This window comes from Pocillopora damicornis, chromosome 13, assembly GCF_964200805.1.
Source record: "Pocillopora damicornis chromosome 13, jaPocDami1.2, whole genome shotgun sequence".
Classification (NCBI taxonomy): Eukaryota; Metazoa; Cnidaria; class Anthozoa; order Scleractinia; family Pocilloporidae; genus Pocillopora; species Pocillopora damicornis.
The window spans coordinates 14892213-14909688 of NC_142682.1; the positions used below are offsets into that span (position 1 = coordinate 14892213).

Here is a 17476-nt window from a genome sequence, read left to right on the forward strand (position 1 = left end):
TTCTTCAACCCTTTCTTCAAAGGGCTTCAACTCTGAAAATGGCGTATGACAACATTTAAATGTATCTCCTTCTACTAGCTAACATATTTCCAAACCTTTTACTTAAAGCAAAATAGTAGATTGAATTTTAACTAGATCGAAAACGAACCTCTTGGGAGTCAGCGGTAGGTCGCGTAGTCCTAAATAGCAGTATGCGTGGTTCTGTGCTGTGATTGGCTCACGTTTTACAAGCGGGATTCTTGAAAAGCGAGAACGAAAACGTTCGCATTCGCGAGTCATTTTCTCGATACTGGACAGCTAAACTAGGAAACTTAATCACAGAATTTGAAGCCTCTCAAATTTAGTGCTTTTAGCTAAGTTTTACTGTATTATACTCTTTACTTGTCTTTGTTGTCCGTTCAGACGTTGAGGTTCGTTTTACAATTTGAAGTCAACCGCCTCCTTGTTGAAATGTCGCTATCCATCAGGGAACCGTTTCCTATCTCAAACAACTTCGAAAACAATCAAGAAAGCAACGTGTTGAAGAAAGCAAAGATGGAAGATGGTCAAGTAAGAGCAACTCAACAAGGGCAGAAACGTGCGGCTTTGAGCACAATAACGAACAACGCAATGAGAATTCAGCCGTTTCGTGCTGCTAAACAACAGGTCGGTGAAACGAGGTCAATTTCATGCAACTAGTTTCTAAGAACTTTAAAATTTATGTACGTTTCCAATGCTGGTATTTGAGCCTTTCTTCGTTCAATTTATTTTTTGGATTTATTTAGGCTGGTTTTGCTGGTTCGAAGAACGACGAAAATGCTTTCAGTCGTTTACAACAAAAGACCTCGGTCTTCGCTGTACCGAAGAGTGCACAACAGAGTTTTAGTATTCACGAAGACCCAGAGCCTGTTATTGCAAGTGCTCAGAGTAGAACACATCATTCTAGTTCTTCAGTTCCAGAAATAAATCCGGCCATAACGTCGCTTTCAAGTTCGGCTTTAACAAACGTGTTCGTTGCAAACAGAGCAAGAAATGAAGGTAAGCTTCAACGCATTGAATTTGCACTTTGCGACCCAAATTTTCCTCATTCTTTAGAGCACCGTTTTTTGGCATTTGAATTGTTTCATTTTACCACAAGGTTCTTTTGAGTCATCATTTGATTTCTTAGGTTATTTAAAGCCGTAATACATCTTTTAAAACCCACTCATTGATTTATTTTTTAATTTCATTTTACTGCAGTGGATTCCCCCATGGTTATAGATTCCAGCGATGACGAGGACTTTGAATGCACGAAAGAAACAACGCCAGAAATACACGACATCGACAATGGCAACGACATTTTTGGTGTTACAGAATATGCTTCAGAGATATACCAATATTTGAAGAAGTCCGAGGTATTTTGTGTTTTGTACACATGCGAGTTGTGAAGATCGTGTTTGGAAAATGCTGTGATTTAAAATTGAATGAAATGCATGTGATTAGAATGTTATTTTTAATGTGGTTGGTTTGATGTTCTTAAAGCCTTGTCTATTCCATTGTTTTTATCTTTTGAAATATACATACCTCTGCCTTTTCAATTTTTAATAATCGTCATTTCACCGCAATCCTGCAATAATTTATGGTGTACTCTGGAATTATTCAATCAGCCGGGAGCTTCCCATAATTCCTCCTCCAGTGCCCTAGTCTTGGATTGTGCACTGCCTGAATAAATTTGACCCACTACTTTATTTTAAAACTTGACTTTAAAAAGGAAAATTTTAAAATCGTCATAAATGCCAAAATCTGAGTAATCACAGATGAAATAAGTAGAAGAAAGCTCTAGATACGAGACATTACTAATGTACAAGACAGTAGATTCAAAATGCTCAATTTGAATTATGCATTAAGACTGAACTCTCGGTGTGAATTGCCCTTGAGAAGTGTAGGGAAAAAAAATGTAAGCTCTGCTTTTAGGCTTGGCTAAATCTATATATTATAACTCTCATTTGGGTTTTGATGATCTTTTTAAAAGAAACCTGTATTATTTAATTTGCAAACACATGGGTCTGATGGGTGGAATGTCTATTTTTCCAGCTCAAGAACATGCCCAAACCAAACTACATGAAGAAACAAACTGACATCAACCACTCTATGCGTTCCATCCTTGTTGACTGGCTGGTTGAAGTGGCTGAAGAATACAAACTTTCTCTCCAAACTCTTTATCTAACCATAAACTATATTGACCGATTCCTATCAGTTATGTCTGTTCTACGGGGTAAGCTACAACTTGTGGGGACTGCTTGTATGTTGATAGCAGCCAAGTTTGAGGAAATTTATCCTCCAGATATTTCAGATTTTGTATACATCACAGATGACACCTACAATGCCAAACAGGTATGTGCAAGTAACTGTTTGTGATTTTCCTCTTCTGTCAGTGAAGTACAGGATATGCTTATGACAAACTATTTAGTCTTCTATGGGAAATCCATTAGTCACTGATCTGAAAATGGTAGAGAGGGTTTTAGTGGGTGTCATGCAAGAAAGAGTGCACGTGCAAATTTAAATATTGATCTTTATAATAGCTGACTGCTTTTTTCATTTTGTATGGTGGACATACACCTGTAACTGTTTCTTGTTTTCTGGTGGTTTCTTTTTTCATAAAGAAAACTACAGTTTTTCTTGCATGAAAGAAAAATATTCTTCTGAGGGCATGAAATACTGTAAAAAATTAACATGATCCACTTGGCAGACAAATAACTGTCTTTTTAACAAAGCTGTATTTAGAGGAAACTCATTTTTTAAGACATTGCTAAAGTTCACTTTGTCTTCATTTGCTTGCTTTAAAAAATTCAACTTTTTTTTTTGGCAGGTTCTAAAAATGGAGTCTCTTATTCTGAAGACTTTAGGATTTGAAGTTTGTGCGCCAACAATACTAAATTTCCTTGAAAGATTTTTGAAGGCTGCAGAATGTCCTGAAGCAGATAAATCCAAAGTTGAATCATTAGCAAAGGTATGTTTAGATTGTCTGTGCTTGATACTATCTGTATTGTACCAATGAGGAGGGAACTGTTTTCATTGATTTTAAAGACTTGATATCCAGAGTAATAATGGCAACATCATTTTAGGGAATTGTTTTGTTATCTGTGAGTAAGTTGGTTGATAATATAATGTGATCACCTGAGTGCAAGAATTCCTAAGAATAGACAATAACTCTGTTGAGTCCAGAGTTATTGTCTGTCTTACCCCTGGCTGTTCAAGAAGTGGATGACTCTATCCAGACTGAATTGAAAGTTTTTAGTCATTGGTACTGCCCTTGACAGGTTTTGCTCCTATCTTTACAACTGTACATATTTTACTTTTTTTATTGCAGTATCTCTGTGAACTTTCATTGCTTAATGGAGAACCTTTCCTACAGTATCGGCCATCTACAGTTGCTGCCAGTGCTGTTGTACTGTCTCTACATACCATCGGATTAACATCATGGGTAAAACTTCTGTTTGCTTGTTCATAATGTGTAATGTTCAAAACTGCTTACCTTCAAAGTGCAGGGAGAATCTCTTAAAAAAACACAAACTTTACATGCCCATAAAAATGCCTCTAGAACATGTTATCTAATTGACAGAATATCTCTATTTAGAGAAATTTTTCAGTCCCTGAGGGTATTCCCCTAAATTAGGATACAAAACCAATTTCCTTGGTTTAAGTGTTTGTTATAAAACAAGATACATGAACATTGTGTAGTGACCATGCTTGCATAAGTCCCCAACCCAAGACCATACCTATCAATTGGTGACCTAGAGTGAAAACCAAACAGCAAAGGTTAAAATTTAACCCTTTAAGTCCCATTAGTGACCTAGACAGAATTTCTCCTTACACATCAGTACGATATCAAGCAGACAAGTAATGAGAATACAGAAAAATATCAATTAGGGGATTATTGGTCAATCCAATCCAAATTTTCCAAACTAACATCTTTTTTTTAACCTTTTCTCTTTGGTGTCTCCAGAATCCAACTCTGGCTCACTACACTGGGTTCCAACTCCTTGATCTTCAAGCATGTGTCCATGATCTTCATCATGCATTCAGTCATGCACCAAAACAACAACAGCAATCTATAAGAGAAAAATACAAGAGCTCCAGGTAAGACACAAGAAATATTTTGTTAAGTTCCTCTGAGTTCCTTTACAAACACTTACTAAAACATTTAGGGGCAAATAAGCCTCCCTCTCTGCAAAAATTCTACAATAAAAACTAAGCTTAAATGATGAACCCATCAGGGTTTGAAAAAGCTCTTGATATATTATGGAAACTCGCAAACAAAGTTTAAAAATCTGAAATTTAATTTTGGCTTAAGAAATGTATGCTGTACTCACTCAGGCCTGGTAACAACTTAGAAGAAAAATAATTCACTTTGGCTCTCAGTGAGTTCTTGATAAGCTGTCCATCAAGAAGTCTTAGAAACTGATAACCATGTACTCTCCATCCCTTAGTCTCTTGTAAAACTCTTTCTCCAACTTTGTTTCCTTCATTTCAGCTGTCATGGAGTGGCAAATCTTCCAGCTCCAGAGATGCTTCCCCTAGCATAAATTCCCCCAATAATGATAAAGAATGACTGTGTAAATATTTACTGCTTTCTGAAAGAGAGGCTTTTATTAGGAAACAATTATCTTTACATATTCTCCAAGCTGTTTGAATATTTGTGTAAAAGACGTTTTCACAAACAAATGGTAAAATCTGTTATCTGATGGAATGTATCCAGAGTTATTTTTTTAACTTCTTATTATCACAAATCTATACAGATGTATTTACCTTTAATTCACCTCTTAAATCTTTTTGACTTAACATTTTTACATTATAAGCAGCATTGAATGTATTAATTAAGCTGGCTTTACTTTTTTTTTAGTTCTAGAAATTCTCTAACATAATAAATGAAAACCTATAATCATTATATTGAAATAATATTCTTTTAGGCATGTCAAGATACCTGTAGTTAGAATGTGATTGTTTTAGTATTAACAGGCATTTACTACTTTAATAAACTAACCCCAATTGTAAAATATGTAAAATAAATAACTGATCAAAACTTGTGTTGAGTGTGTTTTTCTGGACAGATGGTTTCAAACCAAGGGCAAAGGTAAAACATTTTAACCACCTGTTTGGTTTGCTCCGAGTTAAGAAGTTTCACCCTGATTCAGATTCCTCTTTAGTTGATTGAAATCATGATTAAGTGAAAAAAGGAAAGGACGGGACACAAAAAAAGCAGTTCTGTTTCAAGAATTCTAAGCTTAATATTTGACACACTGACTCTGAATGGTGGTCATACTTCAAATGCAGACCACTACAACTGTTTCACTCAGATGAAGGGCTAATGCTCAGAACATCAGTTCCCAAACTCTTAATGACGGCCAATTTACATTATAAACTTGTTAATGAAACCAAGTTATCTTATTATAACTTGGTCTGCTATTCAACCCATAACTGACCAGTGTCCAGGTTTTTTTTCATGTCTTTATTGAAAGACTTTGATTCGTTGTTTTGTTGCATAAATTTAAACTTATGATGATTGATCATTGATCAAGAATTGCTTGTGATCTCTGATTGTCAAGGGAAATGTCAGCCAAATCCCTGTGCAGCCATGTCAAGCAGGCAAATGAAAATAAAGGAGACTTGCATATTTCTCTTAAAAACTACACACAAAAGCCCAAGAGAACCTTTCAGTGTTCATTTCACTACCCTCTCTCTCAAGATAGATTCCAACAACTTCACTCACTTTACCTCTAAGGTGTAGATCATTTTTCTCTTTTGCTAATGAGAATTTGTTTTCATCAAGATGATACTCTCTTAATTATTAGATTCTCATCATCTATTTGCTAGGAATGAAGTACGAATGAATGTAAGGGAAAGGTACACCTGGGTACCTCAAAGATTGAGGAATGCTGCCTCCCTTTCCTTTCCTTTCCATGCCCCTTCCCCACCCTCTAGTGGGTCAGAGTCTCAGCAGAGTCTCTTGAGGTTATGCCTGTGTGAATGTTATGGCATCGTTTCTGAGCTTCTTTGTTGTCCTGGCTGTCAGGGATGACCTAGTGGTTCACATTTCAGTGCATTTCTTAACATGCATACCATGTCCTTTTACAGACTTGATGAAATAATAATTCAAATGTCTATTTTGGAAGCACTCTAAGCTATAACCTTTTTGGTTGCATAGCAAGCAGAAAACAATTTGGTGACTAAATCCCTAGCTAAATTATGTTCAATAATTAATGTGATATTAAATTGATTCAGATATTTGCACAAGGTTGGTTGTTTTGTTATAAAAAAAAATGTGACCTTAAAGAGCATGGCCTGATTTTAGCTATGTGAGTTCAACATTATTTTTTAAGTCTCAGTTGTGTGTTCACTTGGGGTAAGTATCAGAAGTAGCTGAACATCCCTTGATAAGTGACACATAAAAACATTTTTTGGAAGTCATAATCGTGGAACAACAATTTATAGCTTCCTTTAGGTTTCTTTGGGTTTTGTTTTTCTGTTTGATTTTTCACATTTACCATGATAATGGAAAATAGAAGCTCGGTATTCTTATGTTTTTCTAAGAAAAAATGGGTTTGAATGATTTTGTGGAATTTTGAAACTAACCTTGGAATCATAGGTTGTGGAAAATGTCAGAAAGACTGCACAAAGTGATGGAATTTTATAAGTTTGAACAACAACATGCCTTAACGGTGTTAGAACCATGTGCTAATTGGCATTTGTGGCCAGTATATAGACTTAGGGGGGAAGGAGAGGGAAGAGTGAATGTAACTAGGTGCGGTTGTCAGGCTTAGCAGACAGTCACTCTGTTCCCCCTCGGAAAATGCTGATGAAAAAGTAGGAGGTTCACTGCAATCTATGAGCATTCCATCCAGGGGGGAAAGAACTACACCATGTGTATCATTCTATGAAAAGGGTAAGCTCTAGGAGTGAGGTCAGCCACTAAGCTGGGGAGCTGACTGTGCCCTTTTTTCCATTGGGGTATCAATTATCTCTACCGTGTACTTGCCAGCCAGCATAATTGCTCAGGTAAAACTCAGGCCTCCCTCCTTCTTTCACTTGTCAGCCAATTTGTCACCCCTGCGGGGACACAAAAAAATAAAACAGTTTTGAAAATTGTATCCTAGGGTAACATAAACTTGTACCAATGTGATGAAGGAAAAGGAGCAAAACTCCTTAGAATGACTGATTGCATCACTGATTTTAGACGGGAGAATGGTAACTCTAAAGGAAAGTTTCAGTTGAAACCTTTAGAAATCTTCCTTGGAATAATCACAATCGGAGAAACTGACAATGTCACAATTAAGTCTCACACTCCTGTACTGTCACAATTTGGCACCTTACCAATGGTCATTTTTGGACCGGTGGAACATCAAGTCTCCACAGCAGCTGTTCTTCAGCTTCTGGTAGTGTTGCACAACAGTCATTTCAAAGGCTTGCCGTGAAGGAGACTCGCTGAAGCGTGATAAAGAAGACTGACAATAACCCTGCATGCTCTGCTTGTCCTCATCTTTCTTTAGTTAACCCAGAAGTGATTGACATGTAATCTCTCCCTATAATTTTCATAAATTTTCCAGCAAAGCAGGTGATGAGAATATTCAAACCTATCAGGTAAAAGCCGTCATTCTGAGTGAACACCAAACTCTTGCAACTAATTTACAGGGAAATATGTAGCAGCCATAGGAGAGAATTATAAACTAGATCTTGGGAGTTAAAGGGTTAAGGAGCTTTCTGCCACTACTATCCCCAGGCCACCCCTTGAAAAAAGGCCATTAATTAACCCTTTAACTCCCATGAGTGACCAAAACAGAATTTCTCCTTACAATATCAGTACAATATCAAACAGATAAGTGATGAGAATAGAGAAAAATATCAATTTGGTGATAAATAGTTGATCCAATACTAAATTCTCTTAACTAACATTACATGAATTGCATGGTTGACAGTAAGGAGAATTTCAAATTTTATCCAGGAGTTAAAGGGTTAATTCAAAAAAGTTTTATGATTAAAACTGTGGGATTTTAAAATTGTTCTCAGTGCAGCTTGACAGACACTTAATTCATGATGCTTAGATTACTAATTGTTTCGGATTGTGGACATTTTCGAGATTTTTTTCCCCATTTCATACAAAATGTCACTAAGGAAGATTGTTCCCGTGATTTTCATGAATTTTTGGTTGAACTGGTCAAGAGGCGATTTTTTAGCACACCCGGAAGGTTAATTAAAAAGGGAGAGCCTTTGGTCTTTTCTGGTTTTAAGTTTGCAATTTGCCCTGCAAAGCAAATTCAAGGGCAATTAACTGTTTGCATTTCCTCATAGGCTTCCAGGTGATTGGAAAGCTCCACAACTTCTTGTTGGTATGTGCAGAGCGAAACTTGGAAGGAGTGCCAAACCCAAAATCCCTTCATTGTCTCCCCCGGTTAAAAGTTTTTGGCTTTGTGTTTGAATCTTGGAGAATGTTGATAAACAAAAGCAAAAATTCCACCTTGGAAGTCTCGAGAGTCATTCCCCAAGGCAAATTATGCTTGTTTTATTAGCCAAGAGTATGGGGAAGGGGTCACTTCCTTGTAATAGGCTGATGGGGATGTGCTGCTGGATGGGGTCACATTTTCATTACTTGACTGACCATAACTGGTTTGCATTTTCGATAGTTACTAGAATGAGGTCGTACGTTTCCGAGATTATTGAGGTACGAAAACTCTGGTAATAAGATATTTAAAATGGGAGGATCCATGGTTAAAAAGTTGTAAGTTACTGTATTACAAAAAATGACCAAGATGGGTCTATTATTGGCCGTATAATAAACAATACTGGGGTAGGGTTTCTGAGAAGCGAACAGCACATATGCAGGAGAAATTGATTTAGGATAATTTTGAAGACTTGCGAGCTATATATGTTATTTACTGGCTGGGAGGTTCCTATGATAAAAAAAACTGTAACCAAGGTATTCAGAATACTGTCTGGAGGCCGAGAAAAGCATTTTTAATTCTTTGTACCGTTGAGTGAAATTACATCATTTTACTCAATTTCCCTACAAATTAAACACGCTAAAATGATGCCTTAAAAAAAGGACCAAAATAAAAAGCTATTAATAATAAGTCCAGCGTGCAGCACTTTTGTAAATCAAGTGCTTAAATTGTCATTTGGATTCCAAAAAGCAAAAGGACTGAGAGAAGACAGAAAGCTTCAATGTTGATGCCGCCAGATTCAGGAGCTTTGGTGGTGCTCGCTTTTGTGGTGTTAGCTGCCGTCAGAGCAATGCTTGTTGATGCTGGGCCAGTTGAGTGTGGGAATGTAGTGGTATCAAGTCTGGAACGAGGTACTTATTACAATACTCGGTTGAACAGCACTTGGCTTCACAACGCTTGAAAGGACTTACAGCACCAGTCATATTTTCAGTTCTGTTGCAAGCAGTGGTATACCCGCAGATGTCTTGGTCATTCCCCTTGATATAGCACTCTTTTAAGCTTATAATGGAACCGTTGTTCAACTCGGCTGTCACTGCAAAACATTCACTAAAAAACGAAAAATAGAAGCAAATGTCATATTCAGAACACCATGCAATCTTCCCTGCAAGTAGTAGCCTCCACCAGGAAATTTGCAAAAAAACGTTCCTTGGTATTACACCCAACATCCTCTAACCCCGCTCCGCTCCTAAAATTTGCATCGCAATTTTTTGAGTCGCAGGGTGCGCAGCAACAGTTTTTAGGTTTATCATAGCCATTAAAAATTCCTCAAATCTTGTTAGTGCATTCGCAGCTTCATTTTTCACTTATCATTCTGTACAGTTGTAGTCGGACAGTTGGTTGTAATCAGACAGTTGAAGCAGCCAATCATACTAAATCCACTCAGCCAACCCACCAATTACAGAAATAATCAAAATAACCAAAACAACCACTTATCCAAAGAAAAACTGGGGAATTCCCAAATGGAGGAATTTTTTTTAACCAAAGACATTGTCTCCACTGGATATATTTGTTCTAGGTGTATTTGTTTTTCAAGAAATTGACATGGTTCTCACAAGGGCGCAGCCAGATTTTCAAACAAGTTGGTGTTGTTGTTATAAAATAGTATGAAAAAGCAGGCGCAACGATATTCTTGAGTTTTATTTAAATTTCACAATTTATTTTTGTTAGTTTTTTCGTTCCCACACATGTAAAACGACCTTGAGTAGTTCATGGTTCCCTAAACTTTACCTCAAATTAAAAAGAACCTCTAAAAACTGCTATATTGGAGATGGGTTACACAAAACGTCAACGAGCCACAAATAGAATACAAAGCACCTATGATAGTCAAGAATAAGGAAGATCAAAATGAACTGCAAACAGGAAATTTAATAACTTTTGTAGTTTTGTAGGAATTGTGATGTGGCTTTTCTAGAGGTTGAGATAACGTACTCTTGGCTTAGAATTGCGAAGAAAAGATTACCTGCAGAAAGATATTTATCGGTCTTGTCACGAGTGTAGGACAAAGGAAAAATTCTGGCTCCCTATGAGGAATCGATACTTAGACCCTCCGACACAATTCCCTCGAGCCATTAAGACTACGGAGTGAGTTGGGCTACTAGGTGAGTTGGGCCAATACGAAGTTTCAAATGCAACACACGTCCTGTCTATTAGAGCTCGAAATCCGAAGGTTTGAGGTTCGAATATTCATGGGAACTTTGTTTCCTTTTTCCTACGCTCGTGACAAAAACAAACATCTTTCTCTATCTCATCACTGAGCTCAAAATTTACCATTTTTTCATTCTCTTTACGCAAAAGATTACCTATCAAGAGAGCTGCCACCACAAGTCTTTCTTGTAGTTGACATGTTGCACTGGGATGAAGACTGGAGTGGATTTGTTAGACAGGTGTGACAATGGAAACCACCAGCGGACACTGAAAAATAGCAGCAAATTCGTATAACTCACAAGTTTAATGATAAATGATATTAGCAGTACAAATAATGAGTGTGATAATAATAATAATGATGATGATGATGATAATGATGGTTATTATCATAATGATAATAATAACATTAAAAATTATTTTTATGATAAAAAAACTTAACGATTGTTATAATGATAATGCTGATAATGATTATAATGATTCTGAAAATGAAATTGATATTCATATATAGAGGCTTTGAAGATGCTACGGAAATGGTCACCCTGACCTGTTGATGGGCTGGTTTATGATAAATTTGCCCCATTGCAAGTTCGCTCCCACAGTTATCAGCTCGCACACAAATCTTTCAAATCGTTTCCCTATCAACGCACAACTAATGCACAAGTGATGCATAGCCGCTTCATCACTCAAGTGTCTAACGAGTTTGACATAATTTTCGTGCATTTTTTTGCAGCAATTTTTAAGGCTCACCTTCGAACTGAGTGCTGACCCAAAAACTTTAACAATTACGTAAACTGAAAATTCTTGGGAGAACTACATTGTTGTAAGTTTCTATGGACTAAGATGCTCACGAGGCAAACCCCTTTGACTGAGTTTAGTTCACAGTTATCGATAATAATAATAATAATAATAATAAAGAAATTGTTTTGGTCACATTTTGTACGTTTTGAGTATCTGACCACCTGAAAACCACCAGACAAATCCTGAAGGCTTTTTCAAATCTAATAGAACTTTGTCTTGAAGATGATAAAGTCATTTCGCCAGAAGAAAAAAAAACAAAGGAAAACGGCTCCTTTGGAAGCCAACAATGAATCTAAGACAGTGACTAACGTTCGTATACGTTCAGTATCCGCATTCGCGTTTGGGCCTCGAGTTTCATGGCTACCAATGAGATAAAAACGAAATGAATGATTTTAATTAGCGTGGGCTACTATTTCGTATTTCAGTTTTTGAACTTTGATAGACTTCGCTGCGTTTATAAGCTTGACGGGTGGCTACGATTTCTTCTAAAGGGATGATGTTGTTGGGCGTTGAGGGGGAGCTGTCTTGGTTTGTTCAAGACTCAACTATTGGCCGTTTTCTTTCCTTAGTTTTCTGACTCTTGAACGTTTGGCGATGAACACCATTAAAATTGCATCAAACCTATGATCGAACTTAACGAAGAAATTATAATATTATCGATTAGGGGAATTTTAAGGTTGAATTCCATTGCTACACTTGAATGAACATTTTACCGGATCATTCCCTCCTGGGAAGTTACTCATCTACGAATTTGACTTCAACTGTTTAATGAGTAAATGGTAATGTATTTCCATTTGTGGTGATCAACTGATGGGATACTCAAAATTAGCTTCCGGTGATTAAATATCAAGTCTTATAAGATAACTATCGTTGAACGGGATACAAACATTTTTGTTTTAAGAATTCAAAACTTATCAAGAGAACATAAGGAAACAGAGAAGGAGGCCTCCCATCTAGGCCGTGGGATATGTTATTTACGGATAGTCGTAGCCGAACCATCCAATGCGTGTGTTGACATGTAAAACCCAACTATTAAGAATTAGGCTTACAAATCAAAGACGATTACATTAAAAAAGCACACGATAATATTATGTTTAGGCTAACTAAACATTACAAGTCCATTTTAAGTTGTACAAACCTTTATCAAATAAAACCCGTCTTACCAAAACACCTGTATATGCTGCAAGGCGAGAGTCACGTTTTCGCCAAAACAGCGCTCCGCACCTGGTGCAAATAGCCTTTAGTGTCATTGGTCCGTTTTTAATAGAATAAAAGAAAGTTGACACACTTCAGTAAGGAACGATTGCGTATTAGGACGTCCATTACATTCTATACCTCCTGCAAAAAAGTTCGAAATACGTTGAAATATCTGCTGCACATTCGATGTTATCAAGTCACGAGCCCGTATAAGCGTACCGATAGCTGCTGACAGAAACTTCAGATGAATGGTGTGTTGAAGGAAGACAGTTAGGTATGATATTCACAGCCCTTCTTATACGTTGTACGCTGCGTAAGAACAAGTTCTACCACATCTGGAGGCTATGCTTTAGGAATTGAAGCGAAAAGTAAATGTCGAGATAAAGATATTTCGGTGTTTGAACATCCTGCACCCTTTAGCCAAAAAAAAGCCCCGTTCAAACACTCATGATAGTTCCAACTATCACGCGCGTTTAAGCACGAACTATCATGCACTTTCGTCGACTATCATGCATCAGCTATCATGTTTTTTGCACGTATTTAAATTAGACACGATTGTTGACGATAGTTTCTATCTTGCTGATTTGCAATTTTTTCGATTTTTTCTTTCTGTCTTTGTTGGATTCAGGATAAACAACTATAACAACTCATTTCGGCGTAAATATATGTAAATTTATATCCGTCAGACCAAATCTGCTCAGGAGGCTAACATTTTTAAGCCTAGGATCAATAATTAATTCATGTTTAGACTTCTAAATAATTATAACAAATATCGGCATTACTCCTAATAAAGGTGAACAAACTTTGAAGAAATTGCAGAGAAATGTGCTAAGAGAGTGATATTCGCATCGCTCCAAGCATGTGACAATTGTGCACATCTTGATACTGTATGACATATCTCACGGAAGTTTCATTAGATGGAGTACATCTGTGAAGTTTAATTAAGCTTTCGTTTTGAGGCTCGAGGGAAGCAAAATTTCACGGAAAGATATTAAGAGCACATTTTCGCTCGAGGAAGAAGCTATTCCGTTTACAATTCTTCAACTTGTACTATTTTGTAGCTCTGAACTTCTAGCACCACACTTCATTTCCGTCGAAAACGTTTTCCGTGTGTTTGCGGCAGTTTTTGACTTTACTTTAAGAAAGGTTTGCCCCTTTTTCTGAAATGGCGTATCACCGCCATTCAGCATCTAAATTTGTTGGCTCGAGATCATCAAAATGTAGAGCAAAATTGATCAGATCGAAAATACATCGGGGCGGTGGAAATAGTTCGGTTGCCATGGTTGCACTAAGTTTGCACGGAGACTGGAATCACGTCGGGAAATTCCACGTGTTTCATCAGGCATTTTTTCACGCATTCATCAACCTACAATGAGGAAAACATTCTCGCAGTTGGAATACTTCAATGTCAAATCACTTAAGTCACAAAAACGTCTGAGGTTTTAGTATTGAGCTTACGTAGAGCTACGAAAATTGACGATTATCGCGGAAATTAGAAGTTGACGACGATAATCAAACAATATCTTAAATGAGACGGTTTATAACTCAGCTATTCAATTCACAATCCTGAATTCTCGTTTTCTCTGAACGATGTACCGTTTAAAGTTAACGATGTACCTCATGAGCTAAGCAATGTAACGTTTTCGCTCCACGATGAACCGCTACCGATTAAGCTCTTTCCCCTAACGAAATGTCGAAAAAACTAACCTAATCATATTGAAATAAATCGTTCATTTCCAGAAGCCTTCAATCCCTTCACAACCACCCTAACTGATCTATTTATCTTTTCAGTAAAACTCAATCCAAGCCAGATGTTTGCTAGAGTCTTTCTTTTCTGCTCGTTATCTTTGATTCCTCTGCGCATGGCCACTAGTCAGCAATGTGAACCCGCTGAGCAGTCAGAGAGTGGAAAAGCTCTCAAAGGTCACGTCTTTAAATCGAAAAGGGTTCAAAATCCGTACGAATGTCTTATGTTCTGCTACAGCGAATTCACATGTCAGAGCTACAATTACGTCATGACTGGTAATCTTTGCGAGCTGAATAACAGAACTAAAGAAGCGAGACCTGAAGATTTTGTCCGAGGTGAAACTAGATTCTACGTGCGACGGTGGAAGAACAGAGGTACGGATACAATGAAACAAAATATTTATTATCAAGTAAAAGTTAGAACCAAATGGAAGCTTATCTTATTATAAATGTCAACTTCCTTTCAGTTCCTGGACAATCATAGCCAATTTGTCTTGTTAAGTTCCTCAACAAAATATCTTTTTAGCCATTCGTATGGCGGTAACCTATTTCTCAACCACTTTTGGAATAGAGACGTTGTATTGGAGAAGGAGTGAGAGCTACATACAAACAGACGGGGGGGGGGGGGGGGGGGAAATCGTTTGAAGTAATCAAAACAGCCAAGCAGAAGATAGGAAGCTACCTTTAAGAGCCAATGAGAACAGACTAAAAGTCAGGAAAAAACCAAACTCTCAAAAGAGCGAGAAAACGCGAGCGATCAAGTCGTGGCCATTATTGGTTTCAGTTTCGCTTCTGATCGATCGAGAGAGTGGGCGAATTTTCTTAACCATTCACAGAGCGAAGTAAAACAAAGCGATGCAAACTCGGATTACTTTCGGCAAAGAATTGAAAATTTCTGCATCACAACATCACTGCTTTACCACTTTCACGGCACTGTCCAAAATCTAAAAATATCGAAATGAAGAGTTTTTTGAATGTGAAATGTCTCATAATGCATTCTGTCTAAATTCAAATGGCAAGGGATAACGTGGGTAATGACTGGTCTTGAAAATGCGAACTGGAACGATAACACATCCTAACACACGCACACGCACACAAAAAAAGCAATACAAGAGGGTCTCAATGGGGTTAAATAAAAATTTTATTGATTCTGTCAGTTTTGTCGTTAGACCGAGGTGAAAATCACTTGTGTAGTTTATCCGATCAAAACCTCGCAAAAATGAAAGTTTGGGGGGGGGGGAGGGGGGAACGAGGTTCACGTAGGTGTCTCCTCTGTTCAAACGGAAAGGCAGGTGGTGCAGGGCAGGGATAAGAACTTAACGACGTTGGCCAACGCTAATTTTTTAAAGATGGTAGCTTCAGAGCATTCACGTTTTCCGCTACTAACTGGAATTCTTTTAAAATAAAAATTTAACACATCAGTTGTAAGCATAGAGTACTCAAGGTATTGTTAGATTCATAACTATATTATGCGAATTGATATGACCAAAATTGACCCTTCTTTATTGAAAATAAAATTTGGCTGGTAAACAGAACGTTAGAGTATCAAGAAGGTAATTGTCATCGAATGAGAAACATTTTACTGTTCCTTTTCCAAAGTCTCATTAGGCTCCGTTCCCGAGATGCCTGCCGAGTCTTGTGGAGAGATCAAAGCCAGCGAACAAGGGATGGCGGTCAGCGGTAGATATTGGCTGGAACCCCAGGAGACAAACATGAAATCCAAGAACTTTCTGGTATCTAAATCATTAATCTTCATTTATAGATAATTGAAAAAAATAGAGTTGTATCGTAAAAAGTAAGAATGTTTGGAATTCATAATTTCTTTCTCATGGACAATTCACGAAAAAATAAATTTGGATTATTAAATGGAATTCTTAATTCGTTTCCAGGTTTATTGTGACATGGTATCAGTGGATCAGGCCTGGACTCTCCTCGCTCGGTTTTCAAACAGAGACACTAAAAACTGGATGGATGACTCAGGAGACTGGTGGTACGACAGTGCTCAAGCTGCAGGAGAAACCGCTGACCCGTCATACAACGCAGACATGATCTCGCCAGCGTTCTGGCTAGTCAGTGGCAGTGAGCTTAAGATCACGCGCAATGATGACTCTGGACATATTCCTTTATTGCAAACAACAGGAAATTGTTTGAGCGGGCAGACATTCCGCTCCAAAGTTACCAGCTACGGTGACTTCAGAAACGGTTCAGTCTGGTCCGATGGTAAGTGCCTCGGAAAATGCAATGTTCAATATGGCGGACAATACCTAACAACTAAGGGTTTCGGACAGGCTTCATGCAGCGGTGACCTACAAGGTGCTGATGAAGTCGGCTTCTGGTGTAGCAGTGGTTGGGGTGGTTCTGTGATCATGATTGGAGGGGGCGGAGCTAGTTGTTCAAATGCCGATCACGGAATTGGGACAACGGTGGCGAAACTTTCCTCTTTTAAAATAAAAGAAGATGGCAGAAAAGAAGCTGACTTTGGTGACAGTGCATGGGGTTATAAAGCTCTTAGTTACTCGTTGAATTTGTGGGTTTACTAATGCCTCCAATGTTACATGATTTGCCTTGCCTCTTAGACATGTTTTCACTTGATAGTCGAAAAATTAAAACCAAAATAGTCCCAGCGACCCACCAAAACAAAGGTTTATATTATCATTGTCCTATGGAGATAAAACTGTATGGTTTCCACATCATACCTCTTCTTTAAGACTGTATTAATGATGGTAACTTGCATTGAATAAAACGCAGGAGAAAAGAAAACTTTCCGAAACTGTCTTTAATCAGTGTACATCACGGTAAAAGAGTAGAGACCGTAGAAGATGGAGTGAGAAGCGCAGCGAACGTAAGGATAGGAGATAGTAGATTCTGCGCTACCCGTTTGTGGGCGCTTGGGGTATTTTTGTGAAACGTATGGCGAGGAGATGATAGATTCTTCGCTACCCGTTTGTGGGTGCTTGGGAAATGAAAATGAAATGTAAGTGGATAAATTAAACGTTGCAACGTGTTTGATAGGCTTTAACTGGTAAATCGACACAATAAAAATTGCATACGAGTACATTAAGTGAGTCATCAGTGAAGTCCAATGGTGGTTACTCTGTTTGCACAGATAATTGCATATTTGTTTGCCTTTTCTAAAG

At 37.7% G+C, this 17476-nt stretch overlaps 2 protein-coding genes and 1 pseudogene across 2 annotated transcripts; 2 read left to right on the forward strand and 1 right to left on the reverse strand.

Annotated features, from left to right (window-relative positions):
• Nucleotides 1-208: 208 nt before the first annotated feature.
• On the forward strand, nucleotides 209-5041 carry LOC113684509 (G2/mitotic-specific cyclin-A). Its single transcript, XM_027201892.2, has 8 exons — nucleotides 209-645; nucleotides 765-1017; nucleotides 1219-1373; nucleotides 2053-2352; nucleotides 2828-2968; nucleotides 3329-3442; nucleotides 3965-4098; nucleotides 4493-5041. The coding sequence occupies exons 1-8, from the start codon at nucleotides 451-453 to the stop codon at nucleotides 4542-4544; spliced, it is 1344 nt and encodes a 447-aa protein (XP_027057693.2). The 5' UTR covers nucleotides 209-450; the 3' UTR covers nucleotides 4545-5041.
• A 4075-nt stretch (nucleotides 5042-9116) lies between these two features.
• Nucleotides 9117-11754, reverse strand: LOC149035641 (uncharacterized; annotated as a pseudogene).
• A 912-nt stretch (nucleotides 11755-12666) lies between these two features.
• Nucleotides 12667-17099, forward strand: LOC113684510 (uncharacterized). Its single transcript, XM_027201894.2, has 4 exons — nucleotides 12667-12867; nucleotides 14385-14714; nucleotides 15939-16072; nucleotides 16229-17099. Exons 2-4 carry the CDS (start codon nucleotides 14405-14407, stop codon nucleotides 16877-16879), a joined length of 1095 nt encoding a protein of 364 aa, XP_027057695.2. The 5' UTR covers nucleotides 12667-12867; nucleotides 14385-14404; the 3' UTR covers nucleotides 16880-17099.
• The last annotated feature ends 377 nt before the right edge of the window (nucleotides 17100-17476 follow it).